This window comes from Lygodium microphyllum, chromosome 22 (assembly GCF_053477565.2).
Source record: "Lygodium microphyllum isolate KBCC chromosome 22, Lygodium_microphyllum_v1.1.10, whole genome shotgun sequence".
In the NCBI taxonomy this organism is placed as follows: Eukaryota; Viridiplantae; Streptophyta; class Polypodiopsida; order Schizaeales; family Lygodiaceae; genus Lygodium; species Lygodium microphyllum.
This window is the reverse complement of record NC_141156.1, coordinates 86827958-86847750: the sequence shown is the minus strand read 5'-3', so window position 1 is coordinate 86847750 and position 19793 is coordinate 86827958. Positions and strand designations below refer to the sequence as shown.

Here is a 19793-nt window from a genome sequence, read left to right as displayed (position 1 = left end):
ATCTTTAGGGGGGAAAGAAATATTTTGACACCTTTGTCGATGATACTACATGGAAGGTATGGGTTTACCCTATTTGTAGCAAGGACGAAGTGCTTGACAAGTTCAAAAAATTCTTGGCATTGGTTGAAAATCAGACTGATAAGACACTTAAGTGTCTTCGCTTTGATAGTGGTGGGGAATATGTGTCCAAGGCCTTTTAGGCATTTTGTGACAATAAAGGGATAAAGAGGGAGCTCACTGCCCCTCATAATCCACCCCAAAATGGAGTTGCAGAGCATATGAATCGGACCATATAGGATAAGGTTCGTACGATATTGTCTCATGTTGCATTATCCCATGGTTTTTGGGCAGAGGCTGTTATGACAGCCGTATACTTGATTAATCGGTCACCAAACAGGTCTTTCGGTGGGGGAGTTCCCCAAGAAGCGTGGTCGGGCAAGGCATCTTTGTATGCACACTTGAAAGTGTTTGGCTGCGAAGCATTTGTGCACATTCATAAAGAAAAACACAGTAAACATGAGCCAAAAACCTGTAAATGCATTTTCCTAGGATATGGTGACGAGGGTGAAATGGGGTATAGATTATGGGATCCCGAGAAAAGGAAAGCAGTATGCAGCAATGATGTTATCTTCCGGGAAGATCGCATGCATAAACAACCCGAAAAGACTGAGGAGGTCTGTAGGGTTACAATCCGGGAAGAAATACCTTTTGGACAGCAAAATGTGCATGTTGTACAACAGCAAATACCTACTCTAAATGAACTTGCAAATGCAGAAAATAATGCTGGAAATGATCAGCCAGCTATGGCCCATAATGATGAGCCACTAGATGTACAGGAACAGCCAGGATAGTAAGCTATTAATGCTGATTTGCAGGTTGAAATGCTAGGACAACAAGCTGAAAATGCTCGACAGCCAGCAAACAATGATTATTGGGTTAGGAGATCATCTAGGGCTACTAGACAACCTGTTGAGCTAAAACATGCATTACTTGCTGATTAGCCTCTTAAATAGCCCCAAAACACACTAAAAAAACTCTTTTAGAGTAAAACCCTAAAACGGGGAGTGGTTCAAGAGAGTTCAATGAAAACCCTAAAACGGAGAGCGATTCGAGAGAGTTTAGTGAAAACCCTAATTTTTGGAGCGCCCTTCCATATCTATAAATAGACAGGTTGCCCCCATTCAGCATTCATTTCGTCTGTGCAGGTTTCTCACTCCACGTGCAGATTTCAGCCATCAGCCTCCTCCCACATGGCTGCCCTCCCCTTGAGATTGCTGCCACTCCATTCGTGTTTGCTCCTGCTGCTGGCGTCTTCATCCATGTTCACGTCAGCTGCTGGCAACATCATCATCTGCTGCGATCTGATCATCCAGTCATTGCTAGCCACATCAGACACTGTTTTAGCCTGCTGTTTACAGCAAACTGTGCGCAGTTTCCAGCCTCCGATTGGCAGTATACTGCTGCCTTTACCAGTTTCCAACCTCCAGACTACTGCGTTTTGGTGACCAGCCTGCTGCCATTCACTATTCAGTACTTCTACACTTTGAGTGGTGGTCACAGACTTGGGATCCATCTCCGATGGACGTCACACTCTGACATTGCTCTGCCCTTGAGCACACTGTATACTCTTACATTCATTTACATCATTCATTCACTTTAGAGTTGTGTTCTCTCTCCCTTCTTCTGTTTGTGTTGGAGTTTCTGTGTTGAGTTTTGAGTTTTGCGTTTAGGGTTTGAGTTTTTCCCTCTGTATCTATGTCTGTCTCTTTGTGTTTCTGTCATGGTCATACACTCTGTGTGTTCTCAGTGCAAACCCTAGCAGTTTTCTTCACACCTGATAGATTTGTTCATGGTGCAAACAATGTGGCTGATTATGTCATGTTGACAGACTGTGGTGAACCGTCTTGCTTCAAGGAAGCAATGGACAGACAGGACAGCAAGAAATGGTATAAAGCCATGTTGTCAGAGATGGAATCTCTTGAGAAAAATGGCACTTGGGACTTGGTGCAGTTGCCTGAAAGGTAGAAAACCCTTCCATGTAAATGGGTTTACAAGATGAAGGTAACTTCTGGTTCCTCGCCAAAGTACAAAGCAAGCTTGGTTGCGAAGGGGTACAAGCAAGAACATGGAGTCGACTTCGATGAGATCTTCTCTCCTGTAGTCAAGATGACTACATTGAGAACCATTTTGGGCTTGGTTGCAGTTGAAGATATGGAGCTCATACAGATGGATGTAAAGATTGCATTCTTACATGGTGATCTGCATGAAGACATATATATGCAGCAGCTTAAAGGGTTTGTGGAAAAAGGAAAAGAGAAGATGGTATGTAAACTCAAAAAGAGTTTGTATGGGCTGAAACAAGCATCAAGAGAATGGTATCATAAGTTTGATACATTTATGCAGTCTCAAGGTTTTCATAGAAGTCAAGTGGATCACTGCTTGTACACCAAGAAGGCAGCAAATGGCAGCCTGATTATCTTGGTTTTGTATGTTGATGACATACTGATTGTTGGTAGGGATACTCATGCCCTGGACTCATTGAAGCAAAGTCTTCATGGTAGCTTTGACATGAAGGATCTTGGTGATGCAAATCACATTCTTGGCATGCGAATACTCATAGATAGGTCAAAAGGATTACTGTATCTATCTCAACAGGAGTATATCTCCAAGGTTTTGCAGCATTTCAATATGGAGGGGGGAAAAACAATTGGGGTTCCATTGCCTCCATATGTGAAACTCAGTGCAGAGAGGACAACCCTACATTTGATGATGAGAAGATTGAAATGGCCAAGATACCATATGCTTCAGCTGTTGGTAGTTTGATGTATGCTATGGTTGCTACACGTCCTGACATTGCCTTTGCAGTGGGAGTGGTTAGGAGATACATGGCAAACCTTGGTAAAAAGCATTGGGAAGTAGTAAAAGGTATTATGAGATACCTCAAAGGCACAAAGGATTTGCGCATTTGCTTTGGAAAGCAGAAGGCGTTTGTCGTTGGCTTTATAGATGCAGACTATGCTGGTCATGCGGATTGCAGAAAGTCCACTTCTAGGTATGTGTTTACCTTCAGAGGAGGAGCAGTCTCTTGGATCTCCAGGCTACAAAAGTGTGTTGCATTGTCTACTACAGAGGCAGAGTATGTGGTTGCCATTGAGGCATGCAAGAAGGCTTTATGGCTTTCACGTCTGGTGGGAGAGCTTGGAATTATAGAGTTATCTATTGTCCATTGTGATAGTCAGAGTGCTATCATGCTAGCACAGAATCTTGTCTTCCATGCAAAGATGAAGCACATACAGGTGAAGTACCACTTCATTAGAGATGCACTTGATAGCAAGAGCATTAAGCTTGTCAAAGTGCATATAGATGACAATCTTGTAGACCTTCTCACGAAGGGTCTTCTAGTAGAGCGGTTTGCTCATTGTCGACAGATGATGGGAGTTGGATAGATATATGTATTTCAGCTTTGTACATACCTAGACTTAGCTAATTCTTTTATCCTCTTAAGGCACATTGCCTTTCGGTGGGAGGTTGTTGGGAATAAAGGGCCCTTTTGCCTTTTATATATGCTCGGGTGTGAACACACTCTTAGCACACTTGTACTTTCATGTATATATCTATCTAAAAACCTAAAGAGGTACACTCGTCATTGTAGCCACAAGTCGTGCTTACTCTCACTCTCTACTCTGCACTCTCTCTCTGTCTCTTTGCTGCTGTGTGTAAGCATTGCGTATCTCGATCCTCGCGCCACAGGGCTCAACAACATATGGAATGATGTTTAAATCAAATGAGTAACAAGATGAAAGTGATTTAAAATCTAATAAAAAAATCAATAAGATAACATTTGGAGAGGAGCATGGTCCGTGTTTATAGTTTTAGAGTTTGGTAAATCTCATTCTCTAAAAGAAATGAAGAAGGCCCATATCCATCATCTCGAATGCCTCGTGTGGTGCTACCTTAGTCTCCTTGACCTTTTGGGCATGGTCACCTGTCAAAATAAGATCATCCATATAAAGCACGAACAACGCGTGTTCTCTAGCTGAGGTGTGGACATACAATTGGGGATCGAAAGAGGAACGGTGATACTCCAACTTCCCTTGGAGAAACGAGTCTATCTTCTTGTTTCAAGCATGTGGAGCTTGTTTGAAGCTGTAAAGGGCCTTCTTCAACATGAGAAAAAGCGAGGAGGCTACTCAATATGGATCTCCTCCTTTAAATCACCATTGACGAAGGCAGACTTCATATCAAGCTAATTAACTAGCTATCTCCTATGGCTGGCTGAGGCAAGAATGACTCTTATGGTAGCCATCCGAGGTATAGGTGCAAAGGTGTCATGGAAATCCATCCCTAGTTGATGTGCGAAGCCCTTTGCAATGAGTCACGTCTTGTGCTTATCCAGAGTACCATCACTGTGATATTTGGTCTTGAAGACTCATTTTACACCAATCACCTTCCTATGAACGGGCCGATGCACAAGATCCCAAGTGCCATTCTGCTCAATAGCATCCAACTCTTGCTTCATAGCCTTTTTCCAATACTGTGACTGCAAAGCTTTCTTCATGGAGGTGGGCTCCCTATCCTGTATGGCACGGGTTATCAAACAATAGTTAGTATAAACAAGCTTGGTAGCATGTGCTCGGATTCTTCGAGACCACTGGGACCATCTTGCAGCTGCCACTCCTCAAGGATTCCCTCAATCCTTGAATCTCGGAGTGTGTCTTGTGTCCAACGAGGAGGCTGGACCTCTCCTCGGCGCACACCATATGTTGAAGTCTCTGGAACTTCCATTGCCGGTGGCTCAATCGAGGAAGCGAGTAGGGAAGTAGTATCCTCATCGAAAGAGAAAGCATCTCCACGAGGCATAGGCTGGTACCCAACTATCTCCTAGATCTTCAAGCACGGGGTGCTCCTCACCCCTCTCTGAGGCTAGAACCTCCACGAACCGAACATCTCGACTTGTGTAGACATCGCGCTTAATGGGATTATACAATCGGTAACTGGGGATTGTGAGCTATAGCCCACAAACACTTGTCTTTGAGAAGCTGCTTCAAATTTATCACGCCGTGTCTTCAAGATGTGGACATAGGCATCACGCCCAAAAACCCTGAAATAAGAAGCATTAGGCTTAGACCCAAAATATACCTCACAGGGTGTCATACCAACAACAATTGAAGTGGGGATTAATTAAGGATATGGACTGCAGTAGCCACAACCTCTGCACAAAGACACTTCGGTGTCTGTCTATGCTCCATCATGGTGCGAGCCATCTCAATCACACTTTGGTTTTTCCACTCCAATATGCCATTTTTTGAGGTGTGTTGGTGTTTGCAAACTCTTGTGGATACTGCGATATGCACAAAATCTAGTAAGCTCATTAGAAACAAATTCTCTTCCCTTATCCGATCGTAATGTCTTTAGTTTATGGCCTAATCAGTTCTCCTCAAAGAGTAACCAATCCTTGAAGCGTGAGAAAGCCTCCAACTTCAGCTGCAAAAAATAAGCCCATATCATCTTGCTAAAATCATCCACAATTAGCATGAAATACAAGCTCCCCTTAAGGGACTCTGTCCTCGTAGGTCCACATAGATCTATAGAAACAAGCTGCAAGGGTGCTGAAGACCGCCTTAAAGCCTTACTGGGAATGACATCATGATGTTGTTTTACCACGAATGCAAGATACATATGGCTGTTTGCTCACCATAATATTAGTATACCTTGAACAAGCTGTCCCCTAGATGCTTTTTGAAGGTAATCATAATTTAGGTGGCCAAACCGAGTGAAACTAGCCTTTCTTCTCGAATAGGGTGGTAAATAACTTGATTAAGTATTTAATTACAACAATTAATAATTGAGCATAAGCTAAAAATGCACACTTTACCACTTTAATCTTGCACATTGGACACCAGATTGACCCTAAAACTAGCATCCCTTGTGGTGTTTCTTTATCTTATATTGCAAATGGAGGGAATACAATTGAGATTTTTTAATCTCCTCCGCTAATCCAAGTGTCTCTTAGTGTCAAAATTGATGAGCAAGTCTCTCCAAACCAAATTGCCCCTTGGTTTGCTCGGGGATTGGCCTTCATCTTGTTCCTTAAAAGACAAATTCAGCCCCAAATATGATATTGGTTGACTGGCCTCTTGAATCTTGCTGAAACTTCTCAATTTCAGTTGCTTGGAATTTAAGTCCTAGGCCTTGAATTCTGAGCATGCATCCCAAGGTGGCTGTCAAAACCCTAATTTACAGCAAAGATTGATTGAAATCTCTTTCTGTAATGGCTCAAATTGCTGAAAAATGCTGAGATAACTTAAGAGATGTTGCGATATGAGAGAGAATGATGTAGAGAGAGAAATTTCAAAGCTTTATCGTGAGAAATGTTGAAAAGCTATTGTTACCTTGCTCAAACAACTATGGAAGCTGTCATCTACAGCTTAGGACCACTAGAAAGACCACTATCCCCTCTTCTATGGTGTCATCTGCACCAAAAGGATCTTAGGTTGTTGTCACTTGCTCCTGGAGAGCTTCAAACTATTGTCACATGTTATAGGACTGATCTTTGGTAGGTGCAAATCACATCAGCAGCATCTCCTTGCTCTCTAGTAGTCTCCTTCTCTCTCACAATGACTGGAATAGACTCCACCAGTCCCTAAAAACGTTTTTCCTACTTGCATGGATAAGTTTTATCCAGTGGTAGCCTTCTAATCCCATTTTCTAGCATTATCTAGCTTATCAAATTAATTTTCAAAATATTAATTCTAGCACTTAAAAAATTAATTTCACTAGCCAATAATTAAATTGGCTAGGCCAATTTGTCTTCCAGGTATCCTTGAGTAGTTATTAGCCTTTAGATGGGTAATTAATTAATGCCTAGTCTCTAATGTCACCATTGACATTAGTGGCCAATAAATTGGTCTAGATCCAAATCTGATACCAAATATCACCTAGTATTTGTTAGGCATAACTTACTGCACTTCCTATAGTAGTCATCCTCCTTTTCATATTTGATTTTGGCTTGCAGATGAAGTTCGAGCCTAAGGACTCTATTTAATCATTTATGCTCCGTGTTACATAGGTACAGGATCGGCTTTGATACACATGTCTGCCCTTCTCAAGGCACATCTCGTGGGAATGGTACTCTATAGGCTCTCCTCAGAGTTTGGAGTAGCGAATGCTTTGAGGCTGCAGACATCATCTATACTTGTGAGCTTCACCCATATGTCCTTGATATTGCTTGAGCACGAGGCATCTTTGTGTTTACAGGGGAGGCTTCTGTCCTTGTACGGAGATTTTGGCAAGGCTCTTGCAATTTTAGAGAGGAGCAACATGATGAAGATATTGAAGACCCAGTGTTACCATTGTGGCAAGAAGGGATACTTGCGGAAGGACAGTTACGGAAGGTCCAAGGCGCGGAAGGGATCCAATTTCTTCAAATCGAGATAAGGGCTTGGCTTTTCCTTCCTCTATTGTTTTCTAGTATAGGTGATATGGTCATCCCTCATGACTCTCTGGTATTAGAGAGAGTGTGAGAGAGTGGTGAAATGGGGTCGGTAAACCTCATCTATACAGGTATACAGGTGCACAAGTTATAAAGAGGGACGTCCCTAATGAATTGATCCAAGCATGATAGGTTTAAACCCTGGAGCTGAGATTAAAATCGAGGTTCATGATGGATTGGTACTTGACAGAGAGTGGGCTTGGCTCCTAGTCTTGTGCTCACATGAGGGGACACTTTGGTATTCTAGGGAAATCCATGGTCATATATGTTTAGAGACATTTTTGAAAGGATGGTCTTGTATGCTACTGTGAGACATTGATGATGTGCTGGGTGTAAAGTTCCTTCGGGTGTAAAATTCCATTAATCTCCGTGTGTATATCTTAGATTCCCTCACTCTCACTGTTAGCTTTGTTCCTGCTCATTCCTGTCTTGCACTCCATTGCACTTTGTCACAACAAATTGGTATCAGAGCTCCGGTTATTGTGTTTGCCCTTTCCAAGAGTGTGAGTTAGTTTTGCGTATGAGAAGAAGCCATTCACATTTCTTGTCAGTCACTGAGAGCAAGCCAAGTGTCGTTTAGGTCAAACGGACCAGGCTTGTTGTTTCAATTGACGACTAGCGTGAACAATAGTTGACAGGTGTGAGGTCACAAGATGGGCAGCTATGCAACATGTCAACGGACTAGGTGTAGGAGATCATGGGTGATAGGTGACTAGCACAGCTCGTGTGAGGTAGACGGCAACATTGCTGCAACTAGGCAGACATCATGGCATGGGGGCGTGTGCAGAGGGGTGATCGTGTGCAGGTCTAGCGGGCAACTGAAGGGTGATGGGGCTTGGTCAATGACTTGATATGCCCATTTTCTTCTGTTTTTTTATAAAATGATCTGCAATTTTTCTTCTCCTTTCTTAGTAGGTGTTCACGTGCACAAGCACATTGTGCCATCTTGGCTAACAATTTTGGGGCTCTTTCTAGATTTGGGAACCATGATACAAGACAGGAGAATTTGACTCAGAAATTGTAGAAATTGTGTACATTGGCCTTGAAAGTTTGGGGTTTAGTCAGTGAAATTTTGCTTAGGTGAGCCAAATTTATTGACATTGGTGCACATTTGGACCTAAGAAATTTGGGGCTTTTGCAAGATTTTGGCAAATTTTACTAATTTTGCCTGTTTTATGCTCTTGGGATCATGTATTAATGCAATCGGAGCAGACTGGTCAATAAAATTTTGGGGCTTTTGCTGAAATTTGAGAATTCTAGCAAAATTGATGTCTGAAATGTACATTGGATCATTGCTGAAGCAATCTTGGTGCTGTAAGCAGTGAGACTTACCTCCCACTTGTGAGGTTTTGGAGAAATTGTAGAGAATTTTGGTGTCGTTTGTGTATCAGAAGTTGACTTGGTCACATATGTATGCAGTACAGATGTTGGGCAGCTCCCATTGAGTTGATATATTGCTGAATATTCATGGTGCAATAGTCTTAGTGATCACTTGTAGATTTGGGATTGTTGTAGATGTTTTTTTGGTGATATTGCTGAAGTGGGAGTCACCTAGCAGTGATGTATGCATGTAATGTATGCTGAAATTTCAGTTATACTTCTAAAAGTCATCCGTTCTACTGCTGTACATGTACTTGGACTGAATCTTGCTCTTATTGTCTGAAAATTTGGGCTGATATTAGCTGAATATTCAGCTCATTGTTTGCTGTCATAAATTGCAGCATTGTTTTTTGGGTGTGTCGCTGAAAAATGGCTGCAAATGCTTCTAGCAGCAGTGACACTAAATCCCTTCTTGAAATCGAGAGGTTTGATGGCACTGGCTTTGACTTGTGGAAGGACAGGATGCAAGGCATTTTGTTTCTCAAGAATTGCAATGATGCTCTTTTGGAAGTTAAACCTGTAGCTATGATAGACGAGGACAGGGTTAGACTCAATAAGAAGGCCATTGCATACATTAAAATGGCTGTATTTGATGATGTACTTACAAACATTAAGCGTCTTGATATAGCTTATGCCATATGGAAAAAGTTGACGGACACTTATGAAAATACAACTCTAGTAAATCAAGTGCATCTCATGCGCAAGCTTGTAAACATGGAGTTGGATGAGTCTAAGCTAACATCGAAGCATTTGAGTGCTTTCATAGGGATTTTGAGTCGGTTGGTCAAGACTCTGGTTTGTAGCCCTTCAATGATAAATTAAAGGCTCTTTTTTTGTTGATGACTTTACCTGATAGTTGAGTCTTTGGTTGTTTCACTAAGCAACAATCTTGCTTTCATAGCAGCCCATCTAAGAAAGGCGTTTCTTTCAGTTTGAAACTTATGAAACATTTCTTGAAGTAAGAAACGTTTTTGAGAGTAAAAAGCGTGTTTTTTTTTCTTTTTTTTTGGTGAGTTGGAATCTCTTTTCCTAGTCCAAACTTCCTATAAAAAAAAAATCTACGTTTATTATTTTATCCCCTCTTGAAAGAAACTTACAAAACACGTTTCTAGTGTTTCGTTTCTAGACGTTTCTGTTGTTTCGGGCTGCTATGCTTGCTTTAACCTATGATGGTGTTAGGGGCTCTATTCTCAATGAGGAGATTAGAAGAAAGTTCAGTGGAGAAAGTAGTGGTTCAACTTATTGTCTTAGAGGTAGGTTAGAAAAGAGGAGTAATGCAAGAAATAAAAGCAAAAGCAGGAGTAAAAGCAAGGGTAAACAACATGATGTTACTTGCTATCAATGTGGACATAAAGGGCATAAAAGTTCGATTGTCGATACTATAAGAAAGAGCAAGAAAGAAATAAATAATAAGGAAAGAAAAAGAAGGATGATAAGAAAGATTGTGATAGCTCTCCCTCAAAAGAAGATGCAAAGGCAAATGTTGCATTTAGTGTGGTCATTGAAGAGCTCTCTGACACTGGAGAGATACTTGTTGCAACCTCATGTAATGATGTAGATGTTATGGCAGCAGTAGATGATATGCACATAACTAAAAAGGAGGTAATTGATGCCTTACTTTTAGTTCATGATGGCCTGTCTCAATCATGGATAGTGGATGTCGGTGCCTCTTTTTATGTTACTCTCTCTTTGGAGTCATTTTCTGAATACACTATAGGTTGCCTTGGCAAGGTTTACTTGGGCAACAATTATGCATGTGAAATAGAGAGTATAGTACCATTTACTTGGCTCTTGAAAATGGCCAAGAGTTGATTTTGCAAGATGTCAGATATGTACGTGGCATAAAGAAAAGTCTATCAGTTGGGTAGCTTGATGCAAGAGGGTATTTTACTACCTTTGGTGGTGGATCATGAAAGGTCCATAAAGGCTCTATGTTGATTGTTAAAGGTAGCAAAAAGTGGACTTTGTTTTATTTACATTGTAAAGTATTACCTGGCAAGTTTTTGGTTGTGGCTGAAGTTCATTCATAGATGGAACTTTGGCACAAAAGACTTGTCCATATGAGCTAGAAAGGCCTTTAGGTTCTCTTCTCTTTAGGAAGATTTGATGTAAAAGGCTTTGGTCTCGACTTCTGTAATGATTGCATATATGCAAAACATGTGAAGTCTCCTTATTACTCTGGTGTCGTTAATAAGTCCAATGCTCTTGACTTGGTACACTCTAATGTGTGCACTATGCCTGTTAATTCACATGGAGGTGCACGGTACTTTGTCACTTTTATTGATGATTTTAGTAGAAAGTCATGGATATATGCGTTAAAGAGCAAAAAGGAAGTGTTGGACACCTTTAAAAGGTTTTATGCTTTTGTTACCACATAGAAATGGCTTAAGTTAAAAGCTATAAGAACGGATAATGGGGGTGAGTATGTTTCTAATGAGTTGAAAAAGTTTTGTGAGATGCATGACATTAAGAGGGAGTTGACAGGCCCTTACAATCCTACATCCGATGGCGTGGTTGAAAGATATAATCACACACTTTGCGAGAGAGTTAGATGCATGCTGTCCATAGCTAATCTCGTGCAACAGTTCTAGGGAGAGGCTCTTAAAATTGCAGTTCATGTGTGCAATCGCTCTACCAATCATGCATTGGAAAATGGCATTCCTGAAGAGGTTTAGTCTGGTAAATCTGCTTCATATTACCATTTGCGTATCTTTGGTTGTGATGCTTTTGTGCATATTCTTGTAAATTAGAGGGCTAAACTAGACATGAAATCCATCAAGGGCATCTTCATGGGATATGGAGATAAGGGAGAGATGGGATATAGATTTTGGATTCCTCAGGGTAGGAAGATAATACGCAACTGAGACGTAGTATTTAATGAGGCAAAGTTGCTGAAAAATGCTACACATAGTGATCTTGACAAAAAGAAGGTCAAATTTCAGCATGAACAGCCAGCTATTCAGCAACCATTTGCTGAAGATTTTGTCCCTTTTGATGCTGAAAATGAGCAACAACCTATTGTGCTATAGCTAGAAGATAATGGACAACAAATAGATGCACATGATGGAATAGGACAACAAGAGAAACATGTTGAAAATAGGACACAGCAACAAGAAAATACTGAAAATCAGCCACCAGGTGATGGTTTGCACATACCTAAGGGTGTAGACCCATTGCTTATCAATATAGATCATTGCGTAAGAAGGTCTACACATGTCAGAAGGTAGCCACAGAGGTTTTAGCCATCTTTGGATTGCATTTTATTAATTGATGAAGGTGAGCCTTTGACATTTAGAGAGGCAGAGTCATGTGAAAATGAGAAAGTGGAAGCTTGCTATATAAGAAGACATGAAGTCTTTGTATGCGAATAACACATGGGAGCTTGTATCTTTGCCAAAGGACATGAAAGCTATTTCTAATAAATGGGTTTATAATGTGAAATTTATCGATGGGAAGCTTAAATACAAGGCATGTTTGGCTGCTAAGGGCTATACATAGAAGGAAGGCATAGACTTCTAGGAGGCTTTTGTTTGTTCTCATTGCATCCTTGGATTTAGAGTTTAATCAGATGGATGTGAAGATTGCTTTTCTTCATAGTGACCTAGATGAAGAGCTGTATATAAAACAACCCGAAGGGTTTACTATTCCAGGGAAAGATAATTTAGTTTGTAAGCTGAAATGCAGGTTATATGGGCTGAAACAAGCCCCTAGATAGTGGTATAAAAAGTTTGATACCTTTATGCTCAGCTATGGATTCAAACACAATCATGCAGATCAGTACTTATACACTAAAAAGGCTGATGATGGAAGCCTTATTGTGTTGGTCTTATATGTGGATGACATGTTGATTGCAGGAAAGCATAAGAGTACTCTACATGCTCTTAAAAGGCAGATGAGTTCAACCTTCTCAATGAAAGATTTGGGAGCAGCTGAACACATTTTGGGCATGTGTATTAAAAGAGATTGAGGGCAGCACTTATTGTTTCTCTCACAGGACAAGTACATCAACAAAGTACTTGACATATTTAATATGGTTGATGCTAAGCCTCTTGGTGTGCTTTTACCGCCATATACAAAGCTTAGCAAAACCAATTGCCCAAAAGATAATGCAATTGCTATTGCTATGAAGGACATACCTTATGCATCAGCTTGTGGTTCTTTGATTTACGCCATGGTTGCAACTCATCCTGACATTGCTCATGCAGTGGAAGTTGTTAGTAGATTCATGTCTAACCTTGGCAAACCGCATTGGGAAGCATTGAAATGTATCTTTAGATACTTAAAATGTACACAAGACAAGTGTATATGCTATGGAAAGGGTACACTCGAGTTGTAGGGATTCTGTGATTCAGACATGGTAGGAGATCTTGACACTAGAAAAGCTATTAGTGGGCATGCCTTCACTTCGGCTGGTGGGGCTGTTTCTTGGTGTTCAAGATTGCAGAAAATTGTAGCATTGAGTACTACAGAGGCTGAATATATTTCACCCACAGAAGCTTCTAAGGAAGCTATTTGGCTTGGCTGATTGGTCAAGGATTTTGGTCTTTCTTCACGTATGCCAGTGCTTGGTTGTGATAGCCACAATGCGGTATGTTTGGCTAAGAATGCCATGTTCGATGCATGTATCAAACACATATGTTTGGTATTACTTCATTCGATAGGTCTTGGATGATGGTTTTGTCACATTGACTAAGGTCAAAACCCACGATAACCCTACATATGTTCTCACTAAAAGTCTTGCAAAGGCTCAACATGAGCATTGCATTCGATTAGTGGGAGTTGGTTAGCTTAAAGGTGCCACTTCGGGCCTTTAAGTGGGAGGTTGTTGGATGTAAAGTCCCTTCGGGTATAAACCCCCATTAATCTCCTTGTGTATAAACTTATAGGTATGAACACACCCTTATTTGTATCCTAACATAGAAATACGGAACATATTGGTACACTCATCTTGGATTTCCTTATTCTCACTCTTAGCTTTGTTTTTGATCATTCCTGTCTCACACTCGATTGCACTTTGTCACAACATGATGGACACAAAGATATGCTATGGTTCTCCTTTGTTTTTAGGAGCTGGTACGATCGACATCAACATTGATATCAGGTTCTCTCTAATGAGTTATTATCATTGTATCATTGTATTATATTAGATCACTCATGAATTGAGAGAGGGTGTTAGTAAGATTGTCAGGTCATGTGTACGTCTGTGCATGCTTGTTAGGGTTGGGCACATTGTCATTATTTTAGGTCTTATTGTTGTGATTTATTAGTAGCATTTTTGGCATTTTATGCCAGTTGACTAGCATTTTGTGCCTATTTATAGTGGGACTTCTTCTCCTCATTCCTCATCATCTTTCTTCAGATGGACTTCTTGTTGGAAAGAGGAGTTGGTGCCAGTGCCCACGCAGCCAATGACTCATTGCTATATGCGACTGTCTCGTGTTTGGTATATGGATTCCATTTATTGAGTATCCTTCTGAGTCCTCTTCTTTGTAACGTTTTCTCTTTCTTTTATTTTTGTCTTGTGTTTAGCAGTTTATTTCATCTCTTGTTTATGCTTCCATTGCCGCATCCTCTTCTAACATGGTGAAGTTACACAAGGAGTGTCTATAGGAAGATGCATATACTGAGGTGGGATAGAGAGCAATGGTCAATGGTGACAAGCTTTGGTGGAGTGCCTTGACTTGTTGGAGTGGTTTGTGCTCCAACTTGAGGAAGAAGCCATAGCACTGGTGTAGCAAATGTATAATGGGAGGGTGGGAAGGAGTGAAACATAGTTCTCACAAATGTTGCAATAGAATGAAACTAAGGAATTTGAGTTAATAGTGGTCTTTCCACTCCCTACAAGTTGTGTTCCTCATGGAAAATGAGGATCTTTAGCTCTTGGAGCATCTCTGCGTTCTGATACCATGTGAAGAAATGATAGGGTTTGCATTGGAGACAACTATATGATAAACACTAACAACGAATGAACTCAAAAACTCAAAGAATGAGTAAAATGATGAATGGTATACGATGATGATACAATGGGACTTAGGCCTCTGTGTCTCTAGGATTGGGGCTGAGGGGTGAACCAAGGAGTGTATAGTTGATGGAGTGGCTTGAGATGACTACGGTGCCCTGGCTAATCAAGGCGGCAGCACTGTGGAAGGAGTAAAGCAGATTCCTTCGGGCAAGGGGATGTTGTTGAAGACACCAAATGAAGGTGGACAGCCGTGAAGGGAGCAAAATGCAGTCCTCAATAGCTGTTGGTGATGACAAAGATGACTTGAAGGGCAGCAGTACAAAATGCGGATGTGAACACCTCCAAATGAGCTGGGCAGCAGATCTAAACTCACATGTGGATCACCTCCAAATGTTGGGTGGTAGACAGCAGGATGCGCAGCAGCAAAAACACACATCTCAGCTGGTGTTGGAGACCTCTTGGAGCATGGGCAGCTGCAGATGTATGTGGGTGACAGTCTGAGGGGACAGGAGCTGTAAATGCAAAGGCAGCACCTAGCCAAAGTGAAGCACCGGCTGAATCTCAGGGCAGAAGGGTTAGGACGGCTGGGCGACAACCTAAAGATGACCAGCAGATTGAAAATGCATATGTAACTGATCTGACGACAGCAGTCTCTGATGATGACAGCCCTTAATTTTTTAAATTTATTTATTTATTTTGGGTGTTTTTTTTTTTTGGGGGGGGGGGGGGGGTGTTGTGTGCACAACATATCGTGGTGCCATGGCCTTCTAGGCAAAAAAGGTTGTTCCTATGGAATCGATCTACTATCATTGAGGAGTCTTTCAAGTGAGTGCCAGACCATGTTCTTATATTTTGGCAAGTTTCACTGGGTTTTTACTTTGGACAAGATGTTAACTTTCAGAGGTGCCACAAGGGAGGTATCCAGGGTTTGAATTCACACACATATGTACACACCTGCATGCTCAGAGTTCAGTTTTGCTCTACCTCCCTAGCAATTGTTTCTGCTTTCTCTAGAGCTGAAGTAAGGTGTATGTTGTTATAAGTACACCCCAACCTCAAGCAAGCACATCTTTGGTTTTTTAAATGCTTTATTGCCCTATTGTTACTTTTGCTGGCAACCTATTCTATCACTTCAAACTTTCAAGCTGCTTTGATCGGTCATACCTTGGGATTCATATCTCTGGGAGTAAGAAAGATGACATTTGGGCACTCTCAATGAAAGATTTTGCTGTGGAAGATTAACTGATCAACCTTGGGAAACTTTTGTAGGTGAAACGAAGAGGAAATTTGAGAGTGTACATACAGGGGGTACAATGGACACTCCTGGGAGTGGTAAAATATCCAGCTATTGGCACTGTTGTGCGAATGAAGATCCTTTTGATCCTGGGTGTGTTGCTGGGCCGCATGCTTCATATGACGATTGATTCATGGGGTATTGCAGGATTGGATTTCCACTCTGGTGCAACGGATTATCATTCAATTTGGTATGAGTAAGCCTTTGTAGTACAGGAAAACTCCCACAGTCATTGACTGCTCAAGCAACAGTCATTGAAAGGAGCCAGGAGAGAGGAGGAAATCACGATGGAATTCTTCACAATCTCAACAATGGGTTAGTGGAATTCTTCACAAATCTAACAATAGGAAAATGAAAATATGTGAAGGGTATACCAGGCAAAATACAAGATGTAAATATGCTTTTTAAATTTTTTTTTACATGCTTAGGTTGTCTTAAAGGCCAATCCAATGTGCATTGTAAGGAATATAATGCATTGTCCCATGTGGCTTTTAGTTCCTTACATGATTTAATAGGGCCTCTTCCCCGCCCCCCAAAAACTTTCCTTCCACTAGTGAGGTGGCAAACACATGTTATGCCATATCTTTGTTCACCATATATACACTCGAAAAAAATACACAAAAACATAAAACTTACCAATTAATTTTATATGATATCCTCTTCTATGATTATTACTCAATGCTATACATAACCTTTGATAAGGCTATGAGTGACACCCAATCATATATAGTAAATTTATGAGGAAAGAAAGATAGTGTTGCAAGGTTATATAACCTAAACATTGCCATTGATACGTTTATAAGAAAAAATTGCAGCCAAAATATTGAAAGCAAACTAATAATATATGGCATTAATCTAGACCTTATGGCTTTCGGCATTAAGGGCCTCAATCTTTGAATTGCCAGCATCAAGCTACATGCCTTAAAGTTGTGATGGCTAGACAATGGAGCTCGAATTGGCATCAATCAATCATTCATAAGGTGGCGAAAATTTGAAAGGTGGCACAATTGCATCACAAGAGGTGAGTAGTAAGTGAGCTTTTGTCAAAAAAGCCAAACATGGGTGTTGATGGGATTCTTGAAGCATTTATAAAATGTTATATAGGTAGTGCACGTATCTTTTCATACTGCACAACATTTTATGAGGATCACTGATGATGGGAAGAAGCAAATGCTATCCTACGAATCCCTTAAATATTTCCGACACATCTTATTGAGAAAATAGGGCAACAAAAAGTACAATGGTAATTCAAGCAATAAAGGAGGAAGAGAGGTAAGGCATGACAATGGTATTACTTCAACAATTAGTGAAAATGAACTATGTTAAGGTGCTTGGGTTGGGTGGTATGAAGAAATACAAGTGGAATTGAAGGATACCATACACCAAGAATGAGTAGACATATTTAAGCTAGGAAGTAAAACATGAGACATACTTACAATATATGAATATGATTTAAGGAGTTTCATGGTCCATCAAGAAGAAGGGGAATAATGGGATGAATCACTAAAATATAGTGGTGAGGAGCATGAGTTCTTAAACATGCAACATCCAAAGTTATTCTAAAGAAGTAACATAAGAGACATTTTCACTTAGCTTAAGTGAAGGTCAAATGAAATTGCAAAATAAAGAGGGGCTAGGAGAGAAGGGAAATGGATAGTTTATTAAGGAGAGGGAAAATATTGTAGTGGAATTCTTCACAACCTAAATAATCGGTTATTCTAGCATGTTCTTTTCATGCTCACAATTTATGTTTAAAGACAAACATAATTGATTGTAAATTTGAGAATTGTTTTGAGAATCTATTTTCTTGTAGATTTGCCATAAGGTGGTAACTTTGCCTATTGATATTCTATAGCCTTGACATTACCCTTGCCTTACTATATGGTGTATGTCTATCCATGGTTAAGTGATATGTACTTACACACCACCAAAAAACACTTTTGAGGACATGGTTTAAATCGACAATGTAATAGCATTTCACTTTATCCATGCATAGATATTTATTAGCATTGCCCAATCAAATAGAATGTAACTGGCTTAAACATGTTTACAATTTTTAATATTCAAACTTTAGTCTACACAAATGAATAATTTAATAATTTGAGTTTATGAGTAGACCAAGCATCACCTTAGATATAACTTATAAAATTGTGAAAACATAACTTAAGTTACATTGGTTAATATTAAGTTGATCCAATTCTTGATTGTATATTGAAAGTTTCTTCATTGGAGTTGAAAGGGGTTCAAAAAGAGACCCAATACGTTATAAATTTTACCCAAGTATAAAGTAAGGAGTTGTGAACTTCTATACTACTTAGAGATTGCATGGTAGTTGCTATTTCAACTTCGATATGTTACATGTTTGCATAATATTAATGTAGCTAAAAGTCACAGTAGGAAGCAAATAATCATTAAAACATTGATGTTTTTACACTACAGAGTGAACACGATGTTAAAATTAAATAAAAAGTACAAACCTATGTGGCATAAGGAGAGAAGTTTAGTATTTAAGAAATAAAAACTTATTCTTGAAGGGTGAGTGGAGATTATGTTTATTTTCTTCTTTCACACACACACACACACACACACAGTGGTTACTGTGTGTGTGCGTGTGAGATGAAATTATGATATCCAAGGTATTTTACCAAGATTTACTATGGAAATAAGATGAATTTTATTTTAGTGTGGATTTTGATTATTTTTTGCATAATGCATGATATTGTATGCGTTTATGTGTGATACTCCTCACATTATGCCTGAAAGATAGATGGAAGGATATTAACGTGCTTTGTGATGTGGTGAGTAGATTATATAAATAATATTTAGGTGAATTTATACAATAAATATAATGTACAATAATAAGTATTCACATGATATTGTGTATTATTAAAAAAATATTTATTTATAAATTACAAGTTTAAGATTTTTTAATGATAATTTTAAGTGAATCATTGGTCTTTATTATAAAATTATTTAATTTAGTATATTTAACATAAATAATATTAAAATACTATATTTAAGATATTTTTTATTAAAATAAAATTTCTTTATGGAATGGTTTGCTATTTGTATTATGTGGTTCATTTTTGGAAAGCTTTCCTAGCTTTTTTTATAAAGGCAACAAGATTGCGTACAATTTTGGCTACAACTTTCAATGGTTTGGCATCTTATACAAAGGTGATATTGTAGCACAATCAAGCTTTACAAGGCTGATTGTTACAAGCAAAAGCTATGGTTATGGAAGCTATGGTTATGTTTCTCATGCTTCGAAATCCTTAATTTCATTACTTAACTACGTTGATTGGTTTATATTTTCTATCTCTAGTTTTTGGAAAGAGTTTGTTGAGTTTTGATTGACTATATGGATTTCTCGAACGCCAAAATCTCAAAGTCATAATCATGACTATGCTTTAGTTCCAAATCCTCTTGTGGAGCTATTTTTTAGGTACTGTAACTTTCTAAGTACTATAACTCTCTATCTATTCAAATGTTGAGGATTATGAAAAAAAAAAGTTTTAGAAATTCAAAAGATCTATAATTTGTATTACAGGCAAGTTTTACCAAGTTTGATTATTTCACGAGATATTTCAATCTTAAAGTAACCTTAAACCCATATTTCATAGTAGTAAGCATAAATTTATGTTTTGGTAAAATTAATGCTCTAT

At 39.5% G+C, this 19793-nt stretch overlaps 1 protein-coding gene across 4 annotated transcripts in view; it reads left to right on the top strand.

The window, feature by feature from the left end:
* LOC148017381 (carboxypeptidase) overlaps nt 1–16549 on the top strand; it is a 64165-nt gene extending 47616 nt beyond the window's left edge. The window contains exons 3-4 of one of the 4 annotated variants that reach the window (XM_087663118.1): nt 16104–16166; nt 16276–16549. In XM_087663118.1, the coding sequence (XP_087519244.1) occupies nt 16104–16166; nt 16276–16328 (116 nt within the window). In that variant the 3' untranslated portion in view covers nt 16329–16549. Of the gene's footprint in view, nt 1–14231; nt 15543–16103 lie in introns of those variants that run through there. The other 3 variants (XM_087663119.1, XM_087663117.1, XM_087663120.1) reach the window with 3 other exon arrangements.
* The last annotated feature ends 3244 nt before the right edge of the window (nt 16550–19793 follow it).